This window comes from Rana temporaria, chromosome 2, assembly GCF_905171775.1.
Source record: "Rana temporaria chromosome 2, aRanTem1.1, whole genome shotgun sequence".
In the NCBI taxonomy this organism is placed as follows: domain Eukaryota; kingdom Metazoa; phylum Chordata; class Amphibia; order Anura; family Ranidae; genus Rana; species Rana temporaria.
In genome coordinates, this window is record NC_053490.1 from 243883467 (window position 1) to 243899488 (window position 16022).

The 16022-nt window shown below is 43.1% G+C and overlaps 1 protein-coding gene across 4 annotated transcripts in view; it reads left to right on the forward strand.

Moving 5' to 3' along the window:
• Positions 1–16022, forward strand: part of CAMKK1 (calcium/calmodulin dependent protein kinase kinase 1) — a 291620-nt gene that overhangs the window by 233825 nt on the left and 41773 nt on the right. For all 4 annotated transcript variants that reach the window (XM_040336721.1, XM_040336720.1, XM_040336723.1 and 1 more), the window contains 3 exons: positions 7035–7234; positions 10727–10780; positions 15947–16020. In XM_040336721.1, the coding sequence (XP_040192655.1) occupies positions 7035–7234; positions 10727–10780; positions 15947–16020 (328 nt within the window). The remainder of the gene's footprint in view (positions 1–7034; positions 7235–10726; positions 10781–15946; positions 16021–16022) is intronic.

A 16022-nucleotide genomic window follows, 5' to 3' on the forward strand; every position in this document is an offset into this window, starting at 1 on the left:
GAAGTTCTATCTCCTGTAGGTGCCAAAGCTCCCAAGCCTGGTTATTTAATTTTACATTTCATGTGGAGCTAAGTCCATCATGTTTTCTTTTATTGAGCATGGACAAAGGCAAACTAGACTTGTAAAGTAAAAAAAACTTGTAATTTAAGAAACCTCATATTTTCCTACAAAGCTTGGCTATGATGCTTTGTGAGCATTACATTTTCGGACTGATGGATTAGAACCAGTAATGTTGAAATATGAAATCCCCTAGCACACAGTTCTATTAGTAACCAGAACAGGCTACAGCACAGTAGAAAACAGATGTTTAGGAGCAGTTGGGCATTTTTTTTTAGCTGCCCCTGAACTCTCCTCTGACTTATCAGTACATGTAAAAAAATGGGTTCTGGACAAATGTTCAGAGGCATTTTAAATGCCAAATGCCTGTAACGGCTTGTAAATGCGGTAACTTGCGTTTAGCCGTATTTAGTTTACAGGCGTTTTTAATGGTGATACATTTTTGACTATTTGAAAAAAATATATATACCGGTATATTTTTTTTTTTAAATGCTCCTAAACGTAAACGTGGTTCAACTGACTTTTTTAAACGTTGTTTACTATCTGTCAAGTTAAATCCTTCAGGGGAGGTTTTAAAATGTCCGTGTACATGAAGCCTTGGGTTTGTTAATCTTTTCCAGTTTTAGGAACCTCAATTCCTGATGTCCTATAATAATTTCTTGTTTATTATAGGAACCTAGACGACTTAAAATGGTTCTAAAGGCTGGACATTTTTTACCTTCAAGCAGGCCCGGACTGGGACAAAAAATAGGCCCGGGCATTTTAGACTGAGCAGCCAACTTTTCCAGGGACCGGGGGGGGGGGGTAGACATTCGCGGGGGTGGCTGGTGTCGGTCCTCCACACTGTAATGTGCAGGGACACTGTGATATAAAGGGAACTGCACTGTAAAGGGGCACTGCAATGATTAGAGTGCCCCTTTACGGTGCAGTGCCCTTCATATTACAGTGTTCCAGTCCTATTGTGGCCATACAATGCTAGTACTGTCTGTCTCCTATTGTGCCCACACTGCCCAGTGACACTGACCTGCTCTCTTTTCGGTGGTGCGGTACAGCGTGGCTCTCTCTCTCTGGTGGTGCGGGTACATCGTGGCTCTCTCGCTGGTGGTGCGGGTACAGCGTGGCTCTCTCGCTGGTGGTGCGGGTACAGCGTGACTCTCTCGCTGGTGGTACTGGTACAGCGTGACGCTCTCATTGGTGGTGCTGGTACAGCGTGGCTCTCTCACTGGTGGTGCTGGTACAACGTGGCTCTCTCGCTGGTGGTGCGGGTACAGCGTGGCTCTCTCTGGTGGTGCGGGTACAGTGTGGCTCTCTCTGGTGGTGCGGGTACAGTGTGGCTCTCTCTCTGGTGGTGCGGGTACAGCGTGGCTCTCTCTCTGGTGGTGCGGGTACAGTGTGGCTCTCTCTCTGGTGGTGCGGGTACAGTGTGGCTCTCTCTCTGGTGGTGCGGGTACAGTGTGGCTCTCTCTCTGGTGGTGCGGGTACAGTGTGGCTCTCTCTCTGGTGGTGCGGGTACAGTGTGGCTCTCTCTCTGGTGGTGCGGGTACAGTGTGGCTCTCTCTCTGGTGGTGCGGTACAGCGTGGCTCTCTGGTGGTGCGCTACAGCATGATTCTCTAGTGGTGCGGTTCAGCGTGGTTCTCTGGTGGTGTGGTACAGCATGGTTCTCTGCTGGTGTAGTACAGCGTGGTTCTCTGGTGGTGCGGTACAACACAGCATGACTCTCTCTGGTGGTGTGGTTCAGCATTTCTCTATCAGGTGGTGCTGGGGCTATTGGTTCCCCCAGCACAGTCCTGTCTTTCGTTTTTCATGTCTCCTGTAATGCTGCTACAAGCACTCCTCAGCTTGTTTTGGGTCCCCCCCCCAGGCAGAGTGCATGCTGGGGAGTGTAGTCAGCTCCCTGCTGAGAACAAATGGGCCTATCTCTAAGACTACATTTCCCATAATGCCTATCTAGTTTCCGATTGGTCCTCTGTTGTGGCCAATGGTGAGTGAAGAATAGGCAGGAAGCTTTCTCGAGTCCTCACAGCTTTCTCGAGTCCTGCCGAGTGCTGACAAGAGAAGGGGAGGGGGGAAGTGGGGGAAAACGCCCTGACAGCAGCCCGCAGCTCTCCCCCTTGCCCCACCGTGCAGGACACCTTGGCTGGAGGTGGAGGAGGACTCCACCTGGGAGCAGAGAGCGGAAATATCCGCGCGGCTCTGAGAGGCTGAGCTGTGTGTGAGAGAGACACACAGCTCAGCCCATGCAGCCAAATGTTCCGCGGAGACACACGCACGGCCGCATAGCGGTAGCCACGGCCTGTGTTAACCATGTCCAGGCCATGGTTGCCACTTACCTCCTGCTGTGCGGCCTGAACAGAAACAGGCTACGGAGCGGGTGGCCCTGGCCGGGCCGGCCCGCCGGGCATTTGCCCGGTCTGCCCTATGGCCAGTCCGGGCCTGCCTTCAAGTATATGTGAACCCTTGCTTTGTAAAACAACCCATTCAGTTTAAAATAGAAATGAATGGTAAATTTGTATACTTATATAAAAAAAAAGTGATCACATACATCTGTTCTGTTCTCAGCTGCATGAGTAGCTCAGAGAACTAGGCAAGGTAAAAAAGCATCACACTGGTCTTCCCACACTGGTCTTCCCAAACTGGTCTTCCCAAAAAAATGGCTGTCCGGAGGGGGGGGGGGGGATTTAGTGTCAGCACAAGTCGATAATTGGAGGAGAGTAGACTGAGTTCTCAGCACAGCCAGAAAACTGACCACGTTGTGTTCTCATGTCTAGTGTGGTCCGTTTTTAATAGGAAAGCAGAGGAACTGGCAGGGACATCAGGTATTTCACACAAAGGAAGCAATACAAATGGAACTGAATATTTTACAAGTAAATGGTACAGCAGGCACATATCAGAAATTTAAAATGTTGCTTTTACATTCTCTAATGCATTTCCTGCATTAAGGTGTAAAAAAAAAACACTTTGTATTGAATCCCCCCCCCCCCCCTTCCCTCCTGTATACAGATTTGAGCCCGATCTTGATCCAGCGCTGTCCTTGTATGCAGTGGCTGCCTCTTCTCTCCCTAAACACAGAGGCAGCAGCAGGAGCCATTGGTGGAAGGGCAGGGTTGAGCCACGGTGTGTGTGTCGATGGATGCACACAGCCCGGCTCGGACCTGAGCTCGTAGTTGCACCCCAATAGGCACACAGAGAAGAGGAGGAGCCTGGAGCAGTGGCGGGGGAAACGATAGGAAAAAGTTCATGGGCCGCTCTGTGTAGTACCATTGTACAGAGTAGGTAAGTAGAACATTATTTTAGTAATTACAATCACTTTATCAATCAGGATACAATTTATAAGCCTACATTATTGTCTCATACCTATACACATAGATATCGGATTCAAAGAACAACTTCACTGCCAATTCTTTATTCTACAATATAAAGATCAGATTACATTCTTTTATAGCATATTTATATTAAATCACAATTTGAGGAAGATTATTTTTTTTTTACTTTGGGAATTTGTAATTTCCAGGGTTGAAAGCGAAATATATATTTTATCCGTTTCTTTGTATATTTGGATAGAAGAAAAATCCATCCCTGCTTCCTGTCATATAAGGACGGGGAATGAGGCCACAACAGTACTGATTTACTTGGAATAGCACTTGCATTGGTTGCACTTCTAGTTTGAGACTTAGAAAGTGATGTGTACGGCTTAGCTTCACAATTCCTGGCAGTGTGTCAAGCAATCAGTTTTGTTTCCCTCAGTCATTACTGTAGGGCTGCTGGCAAGTTTTCCATTTTGACAAATGGGATCTTTATAAAGATAATTTCAGCTAATTATTATGTATGTGCATCATTCTGATGGAGTTTTCTATTTCAATCATACTGCAATTTATGATCTAATATTATCATTGAGCAATCATGGTTTTGACATTGGGTGTGCAGCAGATGTTTTACAATAATGGATTTCTTCATAAAACAGAATGCAGATATGCAAAGAGAAAAATGTAGGCTCGCTGTTTATTTTTATAAACAGACTATGGAGAAGTGCATTCAGTGTAATACTGGTTTTCTTTCTCGCTCATTAAGGTACACAGGATTCAGTAATTCGGAGACAATCGTGTTATACTGCCACCTTCAGAAGGAATTAGACACTGGCACACAAGAGCTACTTACCATTAAATCTGTTTCTTGGGGGTTCAGAGGGGTCGGACCACTGTGTTTATCTACTCCCAGTACAGTGTTTATACAAAACTGAAGCATGATGGGACTGGGAGGGGTTATACCTGGCTGGCTAATGGCTTTTTCTTTGTCGTGTCCAATAAGATCTGAAGGTAGCAAGTATAACCCAATTGTCCTGGCATTGCCGAATCATGTAAACTCCAAGAAAAAGATTGGACAGTACAAAGTACATACATTTTGTTTTAATATTGTACTAGGAAGTATCATTTTTTACTACTTTTGTATGGGTTTTTTTGAATTTAAAGAACATTTTCAATATATGCCAAATTACATATTACATTTACTTTAATAACAAAAATTCTAGAGTGCTACATTGTGAGTACAAATTGCAATAGAAACTCATAAAGGGAGGTCCTAAAATTGTAGCTACTGTATATTCAAATTTTATGCAATGCGCTTTTTTTTTTTACGGTGTAGCCACAGTGTATCATGACTTTTAAAAGCCAAGCCTTAGGCCCCTTTCACACTGGGGCGGGAGGTGCGGTGGTGGCGCCGTCAGCATTCTCGCGGGATTCGGCCGCTAGCGGTGCGGTATTTACTCCCGCCAGAGGCAGAAAAGGGGTTAATACCGCCCACAATGCGCCTCTGCAGAGGCGCATTGCGGCCGGTATTACTGCGGTTTCCCATTGTTTTAAATGGGAAGGAGCGGTATACATACCACTCCTCTCACCGCTCCAAAGATGCTGCTCATTCCGGCAACACAATTTTACTAAAGCTGGCGAGTGCAAAAATCAGGCTCACTTTTGCATAGAAACCAATCATCTTCCAGGTTGTATTGGCAAAGATTATAACTGAGGTTATAAGCTGATTGTTTTGTATACAGAAGTTTGCCTTATTTTGCATTCTCCAGCTCTAGTAAAACCCCTATGTCTGCACGGGGCCTTAACAGTTAATTTCTGTAGGCTAAAATATTTTCTAGAATAAATGAAAGCATATTAAAACAATCAAACCATATAATATAACTGAAAAAAAAAACTGCTTATATCCCATAATGTCTAAATCAATCACATAGGGCAGGGATATGCAATTATTGGACACCCAGCTATTGCAGTCCCATAAGGCATAGCAAAAATCTGACAGCCACAAGCATGACACCCAGAGGCAGAGGCATGATGTTGCATTGTGTCACCATTTGTGTCCAACCTATGGAGTATGATGGGCTATAGACACCTCCAAAGAGCCAACTTTTCAGGCGGTAACATGGACCAGACAAGGTTTATTAATATAGAAACAAAGTTTTGTAATATGTCTGGTTGCACCTAACTATTGACAAACCTCAGGTTCTGGTAGCTGCAAATGCATCATAGACATTAACTCATCAGGTCTGGCTCAATATGAGATTGAGAATTGTCTATGGGCACCTTTAGGCCATTGATTAGTATTGTCCTTCTCTGCCATGCTTTTTCAACTATTAGTCTTTTTTTAGTCTTGCAGTGATTCACATCAGGGCTGTCCTGCGGGAACGGAGTTCCTGCACTTTTTTCACAGCAGGAACTCGGTTCCCTTTGCAGGACTAGAGCAGCCGAGCGCAACTGAGCCACCTGAACCAATCCTTCACTAAACGGCGATGCCCAGCTCGAGTCAGGGGCAGGCAAACCTTAGTAATCCTTTATTTTACTTCCTGCTTCCTGTATATGTATTTATCAGGTAGTGTGCGGGTATTCCGTCGCTTCCTCGATGCCGCAATGTCTCCTGGGAGCTTTTGTCATTGTTCCCAGGAGACATTGCGGAGGTCTGCCGCGAGTTATAGCAGGATTTAGAAAGAACTTGCTTCTTTCTAAATCCCGCAATAACTCGCGGCAGACCTCCGGAATGTCTTCTGGGAGCTTTTGTCATTGTTTCCAGGAGACATTGCGGCATCGAGGAAGTGACGGAATACCTGCACACTACCCGGTAAATCCATATACAGGAAGCGGCCAGTAACATAAAGGATTACTAAGGTACAGTGGATAAAAAAAAAAACATGCGGTTTAATAATTATGCATATGAGCGTATCATATTTCTTTTTTTAATTTGGTGGGGGAGTGGATCTTGGGTGGGAGTTCCCACACTTTTTTTTCCCCAGGACTTGACCCCTGATTCACATAATGCATGATAAGCTGCCACTACCATCTTTTAGCATCAGTTCCCCATGGATGTTCTTAAAGTTTGTGTGGTTCCTTTTTTTATTCTGCCTTATACAGGGATTCCGGTATGCTGTTTTCTAATGACTCTCTTCCCTTTGTAGATTTGTTGAGTTGACTCACGCTTAAACTGACTTTGTATTGCTTATATGCACTGCACCTCAACCCCAGACTGGTTGTCAGAATTTTAATATGTCCAAAAGAAAAAAAGGACAGATCGAGTTACCATGACAAAGTGCCATGTGGTGTTTTTAAGGAAAAGTGACAACACACTTTTAACAAAATGAAAGCAGAGATTATATCATATCTGTAGCTTTTCAAGTATATTTCCATGAGAATCCTAGTGATTTACTGCTGGCTTGTAAGGAGTTTTTATACATTTTTTTTTCTATTGCCTTGACTTCAGTGGGAAAGGATCAGTTATTCTGTCTAAATATATATCGCAATATATTTTTGTGATTTGCAGAAAATTATACCCTTATCTAGTTGGTTGATATAGTAGTGTGTATCTTAAGGGTTGTGTTTTTTATTTTAAAATTTTTGAAGTGTTTTAGAGGTTACATTATACTTCTTTTATTGAGCATGCAGAGTGTTATTTTTATTTTTTATTTTTATTTTTCAATGTATTTTAGTGCATTACCAGAAGATTATCCACAGAGACATCAAACCATCCAATTTACTTCTTGGAGATGATGGTCACATTAAAATAGCTGATTTTGGGGTGAGCAATCAGTTTGAAGGCAACGATGCACTTCTGTCAAGCACAGCGGGGACCCCAGCTTTCATGGCACCTGAGACTCTGGCAGACACTGGGCAGGGGTTCAGTGGAAAGGTACAGTCTGTTTCTAGCTTACAAATAGTGCCATTAGAAAAGATTAAAATCCCAAAGCTAGTAATGTATTGCATGCAAATTTAAATATGGCAATTCCCAGCTAGTTAAACAATCGTTTTGAATTTACTGTATACTTGTGACTCAAATGCTAGGCTGCTCTTTTCATTTTCTGCACCATCTTATAGATTTGGAACAGTTCTGCTAAGAACGGTATGTTTTAAAGAACTTGCATAGTGACTGCAAAGATCTGAAGGAGCTCCTCTCTCCTACACACAGCGTAGGCAGATCGCTATTTCATGGATGACTCAGTATTGATATGAATGTAGTTTGACAGTTCACTTGGCATCGGTATCACCTGTATTATTTTGAGACTGAAACTCCTATCTAATATTTTTCAAAAATAATTGAATTAACAAGATTTGCAAACAAAATAGGGAAAGAATCTTAAGAACTTAGTAAAATGTTGTATATGTTTGTACATAAAACACAGCAATCAGCTTCACCAAAAACCACTAGATTATGTAAATATGGGTCCTTTCCTCTTTGTCTGTGGAACATCAGTTAGGAGCTCCAGTCATTATTTAGGCAACAAAACTCAATAAGCAAGAGCCATATTATTAAATACACTTAGCACCATCAAGGTAATGAAATAGAGGCTATAGTCAATTTTGCTTTTTACAGAATTTATCAAGCATTCCCTGATGCTTCACAAAATCCTTTCTGGAGAAGAATCTCTGTAGGATCCTCAAGGTGGCCATAGACACCAGAGAATAGTTGGTAGTAGAAGCATAATCGAACAGTATGACCGTGTCTTTTGGCACAGTTTAAAGGGGTTGTACACTTCTAAAATTAAAAATGTATGAATCGTATCCCTATATCAATCCAAAGCTCCTAGTGTGGTCCCTGTCTGGTCTATATTCCCTCTTAGATTACACTCAGCAACCTGTTCTATGCTGTGCAGTGTGTGACATGTGTCGGATCCCTACCCCCTGCCTTCTAGAGCTATGAAAAAAAGCCTTTGATCTGTGCATTTTAGAAGGCTGTAGAGAGAGGGCTTCAGGTAAACCAGTACAATGTATGTAGGAGGGTTTGTTTCATCTCTTTATATCACCCATAGCCGTTACAAGGGGATGGGTGGGGCCATTGCCCTGGGCAGAGTGTGGGAGGGGGTGCAGAGAAACGCTCTCCCGGGCACAGGTTCCTGACAGGCTGGCTAATTGGATCAGCACAGTGAGGGCTCAAGTACAGGTGAGCAGAGCAGGCAGACAACACAAGCCTGCAGCACCGATCACCGCTTCCTACCCAGCCGACATCTGAGCTTTCCCCAGGCAGACTGAAGATAAGAGGCGACGGATAACAGACTGCTTCTTCTCCTCCTGTGAGTCCTGACATGTTCTGCTTTCCAGAATGTGTAATGTTGTTCTGTAAACCCGTGCTGACCCTTGCAGTGCAGGTTTACTAACGTGAAAGTAAAATGTCTTTGAATAGGTCAGGAATATACTGGGACTTTTCAAGCTCTACATAGATGTATGCCACACACGCTATCCTAATGAAAATTATGCCTTTTAATAAGATATTGTGTGAAATACATCTATGTAGAGCCAGAAAAAAGTCCCAGTATATTTCTAACATATTCAAAGATTTGACCATTAACAGCAAGTGATGTGATGCAGCCCAACTACAGCATAGTGTAATAGTCTACCCTTGCAGTGCCTCATGTATAGTCTCTCCAGCCAGCTGCAGTGCTGTCCCACTCCACCAAAGCCTCAGCATCATCATACTGTACAGGAACATTAACCCTGACTTGGCTTTGTTCAGCAGGGGATCGATCCACTGATCCTCGCTGAGTAGGCGGATGACAGATCCATCTCTGCTCACTGTGCAGAGACAGATCTGTCAGTCCTGCTCTCCTCGATGGGGAGATCTGATGAAAATGGATTTGCCTGTCTGTTTTCATCTGATCCTCCAGACGGATTGACAATAGGGTCTCTATCCATCTGAATTTCACAGACAGGATCAGATATCGGCTGACATCTGCCTCTCTATAGAAGTGAATGGAGCATCTGATTAGGTCCACCTAAAAAAAACTGACAGGTGTACCTGATCGGAAAGCCCGTGTGAAAGGGGCCTATGGTATGAGGCTGGAGTGTAACAGCCACTCACAACTCACCAAGAAACTCGAGAGGACCAGTCACAGCACTAGAGCAAGGAATAAGGTAAAGCTGGGTACACACCGATCACAATTCGCTTGGTTCAGCAGACCAGCTGAATTTAGAGTTTGAATGTGTGGCCTTCCCTGTTGGACAAAAGCCGCCCATCAGATTAGCTTCTGTAGAATGGGACTGCTGGAAAACCTTGTTTGATCAGTGTATGTTTATACAGAGTGGTGTCCTTTTAGTGTAAAAGAAAGGCTTCCACCTTAATTCACAACACACCAACGCTTGTGCTCCCTGCTGCACTCCAATAATGACCGAACACTCATGCACATAAGTGTGATGGTACAGGTGTAAAGATGACACCACGTCGATGGGGAATGCTTCAAGCCTTGTTCTCCTCTAGGACTGGGAATGTCCTGAAGAAATTACAATAAAACAAACAAAAGAGGGCACACCAGCCTAGTGCATTATCCCATGGCATTTATTTAAGGTCAACAAGAATATTCATGCTTATGAGTATTATTCTTGTTGCTCTTAAATAAACGCTGTGGGATAATGCAACAGGCTGGTGCGCCCTCTTTTGTTTTTTCTAATGTTGCACTCACCAGAATCTGTGCTGCCTTTCTAGCAGCAAACCGTCCATTAGTATTAGAGGGATCCTCAGCCATTTATACACAATTTTTATACTGTGTAATTGTCTCTATACAGAAATTAATGTAATGCCTCATTCCCCTGTTATCTGCACAAGTCACTTCTGGCATTTTTTCCCAACACCAGATTCAATTTTTTGTAAGGCAGTGAATGTGACTTTCACCAAACTCTCTCTGTTGGAGAAACAATAACTTTCATTACCAGTACCTGTAAAATTCATCTGCAGAGAATGTTTGCTGAATGTCAGAGTATTTTGTATACATATTTTATGTTTGTGTGTACTTGCCCACATTTGGGGTTGCATGATTCTAAACAAGTTGAGCCAGTGCCCATTCTATATTGGCCTGCACTTGCAATGCCCTCAGGGGAAGAAGCGTACTCGGAGAAGCTGTGTGCTCCACTGACTGGCATTGTCCAATATGAGACTAGTTCAATGCAAAACTACATCCTGCAAATCTATGCATCTGCACTGAGCCTAATCAATCTTTCCAACCTGGCTGACGTAAGAATCCAGCTCCAAGTATTCCATTTCAAAACCCATATAAAACAGTAACCCATTTACAGGAAAAATGTACAACATTTATTACCCATATATGACTTGCCAAAAAAGTTATGCTATTTTACCCCTTCAGTAGTAATTCATTAAAAAAAAACTGTTTTATTTTTCTTCATGTTATTTTGCCAGGCACTTGATGTGTGGGCCATGGGAGTCACTCTTTACTGTTTTGTATTTGGAAAGGTAAGTAACTTTGTACTTCTAAAGACTAGACAAGTGGCTTATTTGAGTGTTTGATGCTCAGTGCTTCCAGATCACATCTCATTTGTTTGTACCTGGGAATTGACCCTTTCACAGCCAATGATGTGTACAAGTCAACACATCATGCCAATGAAAGTGCTAAAACAATATCATGGCTTCAGTAACGCACATGAACGCGTTTAGGTTATATCAGCAGGCTCCCAAAATGATAATATCGGCAGTAATATATTAGTATTGCAGTAATCTGTTGCTGGAGAGATAGACAAATGATCCTGCCCTATCTGAACATGTGACACTTACCCCTTAAACACAATTCTGAAGCTCAGTGAATTGAGGTCTGGAGTAAAGCGGGCAACACTAGAACATTGGGACCAGATCTATAAACTCAGTTCCCAAACTGTTTGCAGGCGCTATTGCGCTAAAAATAGCACCTGCAAAGCGACCCTAAACAGCGGCTAATGTTTGTCCAGTGTGAAAGCCCGGAAAACCGTGGCTATACCGCCGGCAATGCGCCTCTGCAGAGGCGGATTGCCGGTGGTATTAACCCTTTTTTCGGCCGCTAGTGGGGTTTAAAACCGCACACTGCTAGTGGCCGAATACCGCCTCAATTCCGACAGTATGGCACCGCTAAAAATACCTATACCGCCACCACACCTCCCGCCCCAGTGTGTAAGGGGCCTAACTGAACAAGTTTTTACTTACAAAAAACATTATAGCTTCATAAAATACCAGCAGGTTCAGGTGACAACTGTGAGGCCCCATACACACCATAGAATCTATCCGCAGATAAATCCCATCAAATGGGTTTCTGCGGATAGATTCTATGGTGTGTACACTCCGTCGGATATCTATCCGCGGATAAATCTCCCCTGGGATGGATTTCCAGCAGATGGATATTTGCTGACATGCTCAACAAATCCATCTGCTGGAATCCATTCCAACGGATGGATCCGCTCGTCTGTACAGACTTACCGGATCCATCCGTCTAAAGGGATTCCCCGCACGCGTCGTAATGATTTGACGCATGCGTGGAATTCCTTATATGACAGCGTCGCGCCCGTCGCCGCGTCATAATAGCGGCGACGGCGCGACACGTCATCGGCAGAGGATTTCAGCGCGGATTTCAATGCGATGGTGTGTACACGCCATCGCATAGAAATCCTCTGAAATCCTCGAGAGGATTTATCCGCGGATACGGTCCGCTGGACCGTATCTGCGGATAAATCCTCTTGTGTGTATGGGGCCTGAGTGTCAATATGATATTTATTGAGAAAAGTGGGTAAAATTAGCAATTTGCAGTATGAGAAAATAAAAATTAGGTGATCTATATCCATTCATGAGAAATAAAGGCTTTCAGCAACAAAATGATTATTTCAATCAGGAAGATATAAAATTCAAATTTATTTTTGAATTACACATGTTTAGCATGAGCACATACTGGGCGTGCAAAGGATAATAGACCCACCCCTTTAAGATAGCATAAACACTGTGCCCTGCACTCAGTGTTATCTGATAAGATATGAATAATCTCCACAAATCACTTTGCCTCCTTCTTGAGTGACCATTTTACACTCAAGTTTTCCCTTTCATTGGGTGACTGCCTATATTGCCTATCTAGGCACCAAATTTACCCTGAACGTAGACAATAGTTTTGTTACCAATTTTGAATTCTAATAAAGATGATCTCTGATGGTGGCCCAGACAAATGTACACCTGACTTGGCAGAAACACCATACTGAAACTGACCATTAGGCCCACTCCCATCCGAGCTTATCCTACACTTAACCCATGCCCAGACTGTGAGGTTTGATAGTACTTTGACATCAGGAAATGCTACTAGGTGACTCACTTATCCAATATGATAGCCTGCTGTTGGGATTTTGATGGAAAACAATGGACATTGTTGGAACAATCCTGCTAAGCTGCTTTCCCTGGGTTCCACTGGAATTTACCTTGGATCTCCGGAGCCATCTCATTATAGGACCAACTCCTGCGTTCTTATGACAGATTGAGGACTGACTAGCTTCATCTCTAAATTCTTGTGACTTACCCCTGTGTTGAGCAACCTAAGGTTTTCACAACATTTTTTCCAACCCCCCCGCCCCCCCCCCCAGACTTGTGGCGCTTCCAGCAGTTGCTTCCTCTGAGGCTTTTGGTCCCAGTTAAGGACCATCATCAAACAATTGACAGACTGTGACCTGGAGACTGATCCAGGAAAATACTTGCTCTATCTCTCACATCTTCCTAGACATGTATGTTGCAAGAAAACGATAATGATGTATCACCCGAATGCAGCAAAGGCATGCATTTCTGCCCTCTGGAAACAGGAACTCTCCCCCTGGTGGATTCTCCAGGGAGAGAGTCAGAAGTCCATAGTTGGACTTTTAAAAAAAAAACTTCAGATTGGTTTAATAATAAAATAAACAAATGAGCCTCTTGCCAACTGTGTAACACAAAAAAGCAGCAGCAGGAAAAGTGGACTTTAACATCCACCCACCCCAACATTTACATCCATGATGTTCTGAGGTTGTGTGCTGAGAAGACACTCACTGTGGAACAGGCTTCTGGCCATGTGCCCAACTTCTGCATCCCAGCCTTAAAGCCCACTTAAAAACCTTTAGCTAAGCTTATTGCAAGCCCTTACCGGTTTCTTTTTTCAAACAATAAAATAGATAAAGATGGGTTAAGTGAGTGCACTTGATTGCATGATCATTCTCAGCTTTATACAAGGGAATGGTGTCTAACTAGCATAATGTCATTCATTGGAGATTAAACTGTGCTGTATATCTGAGGATATGTTTGTTGGTGCCAATATATTGACCTCAGGGTCTGTACAGATGTATGGGAAAAGCTATAAGCTGGGCAAAGGAGCAGATGGCAAGGTTTCTGGGAAATATTCCTGCTCTGATAACTAGGGAAATTAAATGGGGAGTTATAGGTGGATTAAACTCCCACCACACACATTGCATCTAATCATCAGGTATAAAAAGGATTGATCGATCGATGGATATACTGAATATTGTATATTGAATTGTAATATTTTATGATTGGATTCAAAATTGCATGGGCACTATAAACTCGATGATTTTTTCCAGCTTGCCTGTAAACCCATGGACACATTCATCTGAAGCACAAAGTCTGCTCTGGTGCTGTGGATTTCTACTGTGCTATACAGCTTCTGATTTCCATGTATTATGCTTATACAAAGAAGAGTGATTTATTCAAATCTGTCAAATAACTGGGCTTTGTAACAAATATTTGTACCCCTGTAGTGTAAGTTGTGTTGAAAATCCTAAATTGCACAACATGGTTGTGGTTTGTGCAGTGCACAGTATGAAATACGTGAAACAAATGAGTTTATAAATAGCCTAACACTGTCAAATAGAGTTTACTCTAAATCTATTGCACAGAATGCCAATGCCTTTTGTGTGTTTGTTTAAACTTCAGTGTTCTGGTTGTTCCCTATTTTTTTAAAAGGTTAGTGGAAAGGTGGGCACTCGTCAAACTGAATAGACACCAGTTATTTATGTTCCTACCGATCTGCACTATTTATTTTATGCAGTAAATTAGATTATGCTAAAATATTAGATTTTTTTTAAAGGGGTTGTAAAGGTACAATTTTTGTTCCTAAATAGTTTCCTTTACCTTAGTGCAGTCCTCCTTCACTTACCTCATCCTTCCATTTTGCTTTTAAATGTTCTTATTTCTTCTGAGAAATCCTCACTTTCTGTTTGTCTGCCTGTAACTCCACACAGTAATGCAAGGCTTTCTCCCTGGTGTGGAGTGTCGTGCTCGTCCCCTCCCTTGGACTACAGGAGAGTCACTAATACAGCTCCTTTCTCCATCTGCAACGTAAAGAGCGTCCTTACTCTCCTGCAGTCCAAGGGAGGGGGGCAAGCACGACACTCCACACCAGGGAGAAAGCCTCACATTACTGCAGGTTTTGACAAATTTGCTTGGAATCTAGGACCCAGCTAAAAAAGTTAGGAGCCAAAAAACGCACTCCGGCCCGCCAAGCTCGCGCACAGAAGCGAACGCATACATGAGTAGCACCCGCATATGTAAACGGTATTCAAACCACACATGTGAGGTATTGCCGCGATTGGTAGAGCGAGAGCAATAATTCTAGCCCTAGACCTCCTCTGTAACTCAGAACATGCAACCTGTAGAATTTTTTAAACGTCGCCTATGGAGATTTTAAAGGGTAAAAGTTTGTCGCCATTCCACGAGCGGACACAATTTTGAAGTGTGGCATGTTGGGTATCAATTTACTCAGTGTAACATTATCCTTCACAATATAAAAAAAAATTGGGCCAACTTTACTGTTGTCTTAATTTTTTATTAAAAAAGTGTATTTTTTCCCCAAAAAGTGCACTTGTAAGACCGCTGCGCAAATACGGTGTGACAGAAAGTATTGCAACAACCGCCATTTTATTCTCTAGGGTGTTGGAATAAAAAATATATATATATAATGTTTGGGGGCTCTAATTAGAGGGAAGGAGATGGCAGTGAAAAAACACATTAGAACTGCTGTTTCTTGCTACTTGTAATGTAATGTAATGTAACCTGTAATGCCAACGGCTACCACAAGATGGCCACTCCTAGATTCCTTCTGCAGGCCTCCGCTTCCTTCTGTGAAGGCTGCAAAGCCGCGGCCTCAGTTACCAGCATGTGCGGGCCCGCCGCGATCGTGCCCCACGCCGGCCGGTAATTGAGGCCGCGGCCTTCTGCAGCCCTAAGCTTCCCCAGGCGCCAGGTCACAATTTCGTGTCGCAATTGCGACCGGGCGCCGGATTTTGTCGAGGCCTGCATTACTGTGTGCCGTTACAGACAGAAGAACAGGAAGTGAGGATTTCTCAGAAGAAATAAGGACATTTAAAAGCAAAATGGAAGGATGAGGTAAGTGAAGGAGGACTACACTAAGGTAAAGGAAGCTATTTAGGGAAAAAAAATTGTACCTTTATAGCCCCTTTAACTTTTTTTAAGACAAGAATGCTACAAATTACCAGTTGAAATATATTTATTTCTCGGATACATTTTTGTTAATTTGTGCTATAGTTGGCTAAAGTCGTATAGCCAGATTAAGATCATCATGTCTTTTCCGATCTGCATATGTCGCCAATAACTGTATTTGCTGTTTTGTTTCAGTGTCCTTTTATAGATGATTACATCTTGGTGCTTCATAACATGATTAAACATAAACCGGTGGAGTTTCCCGAGCAGT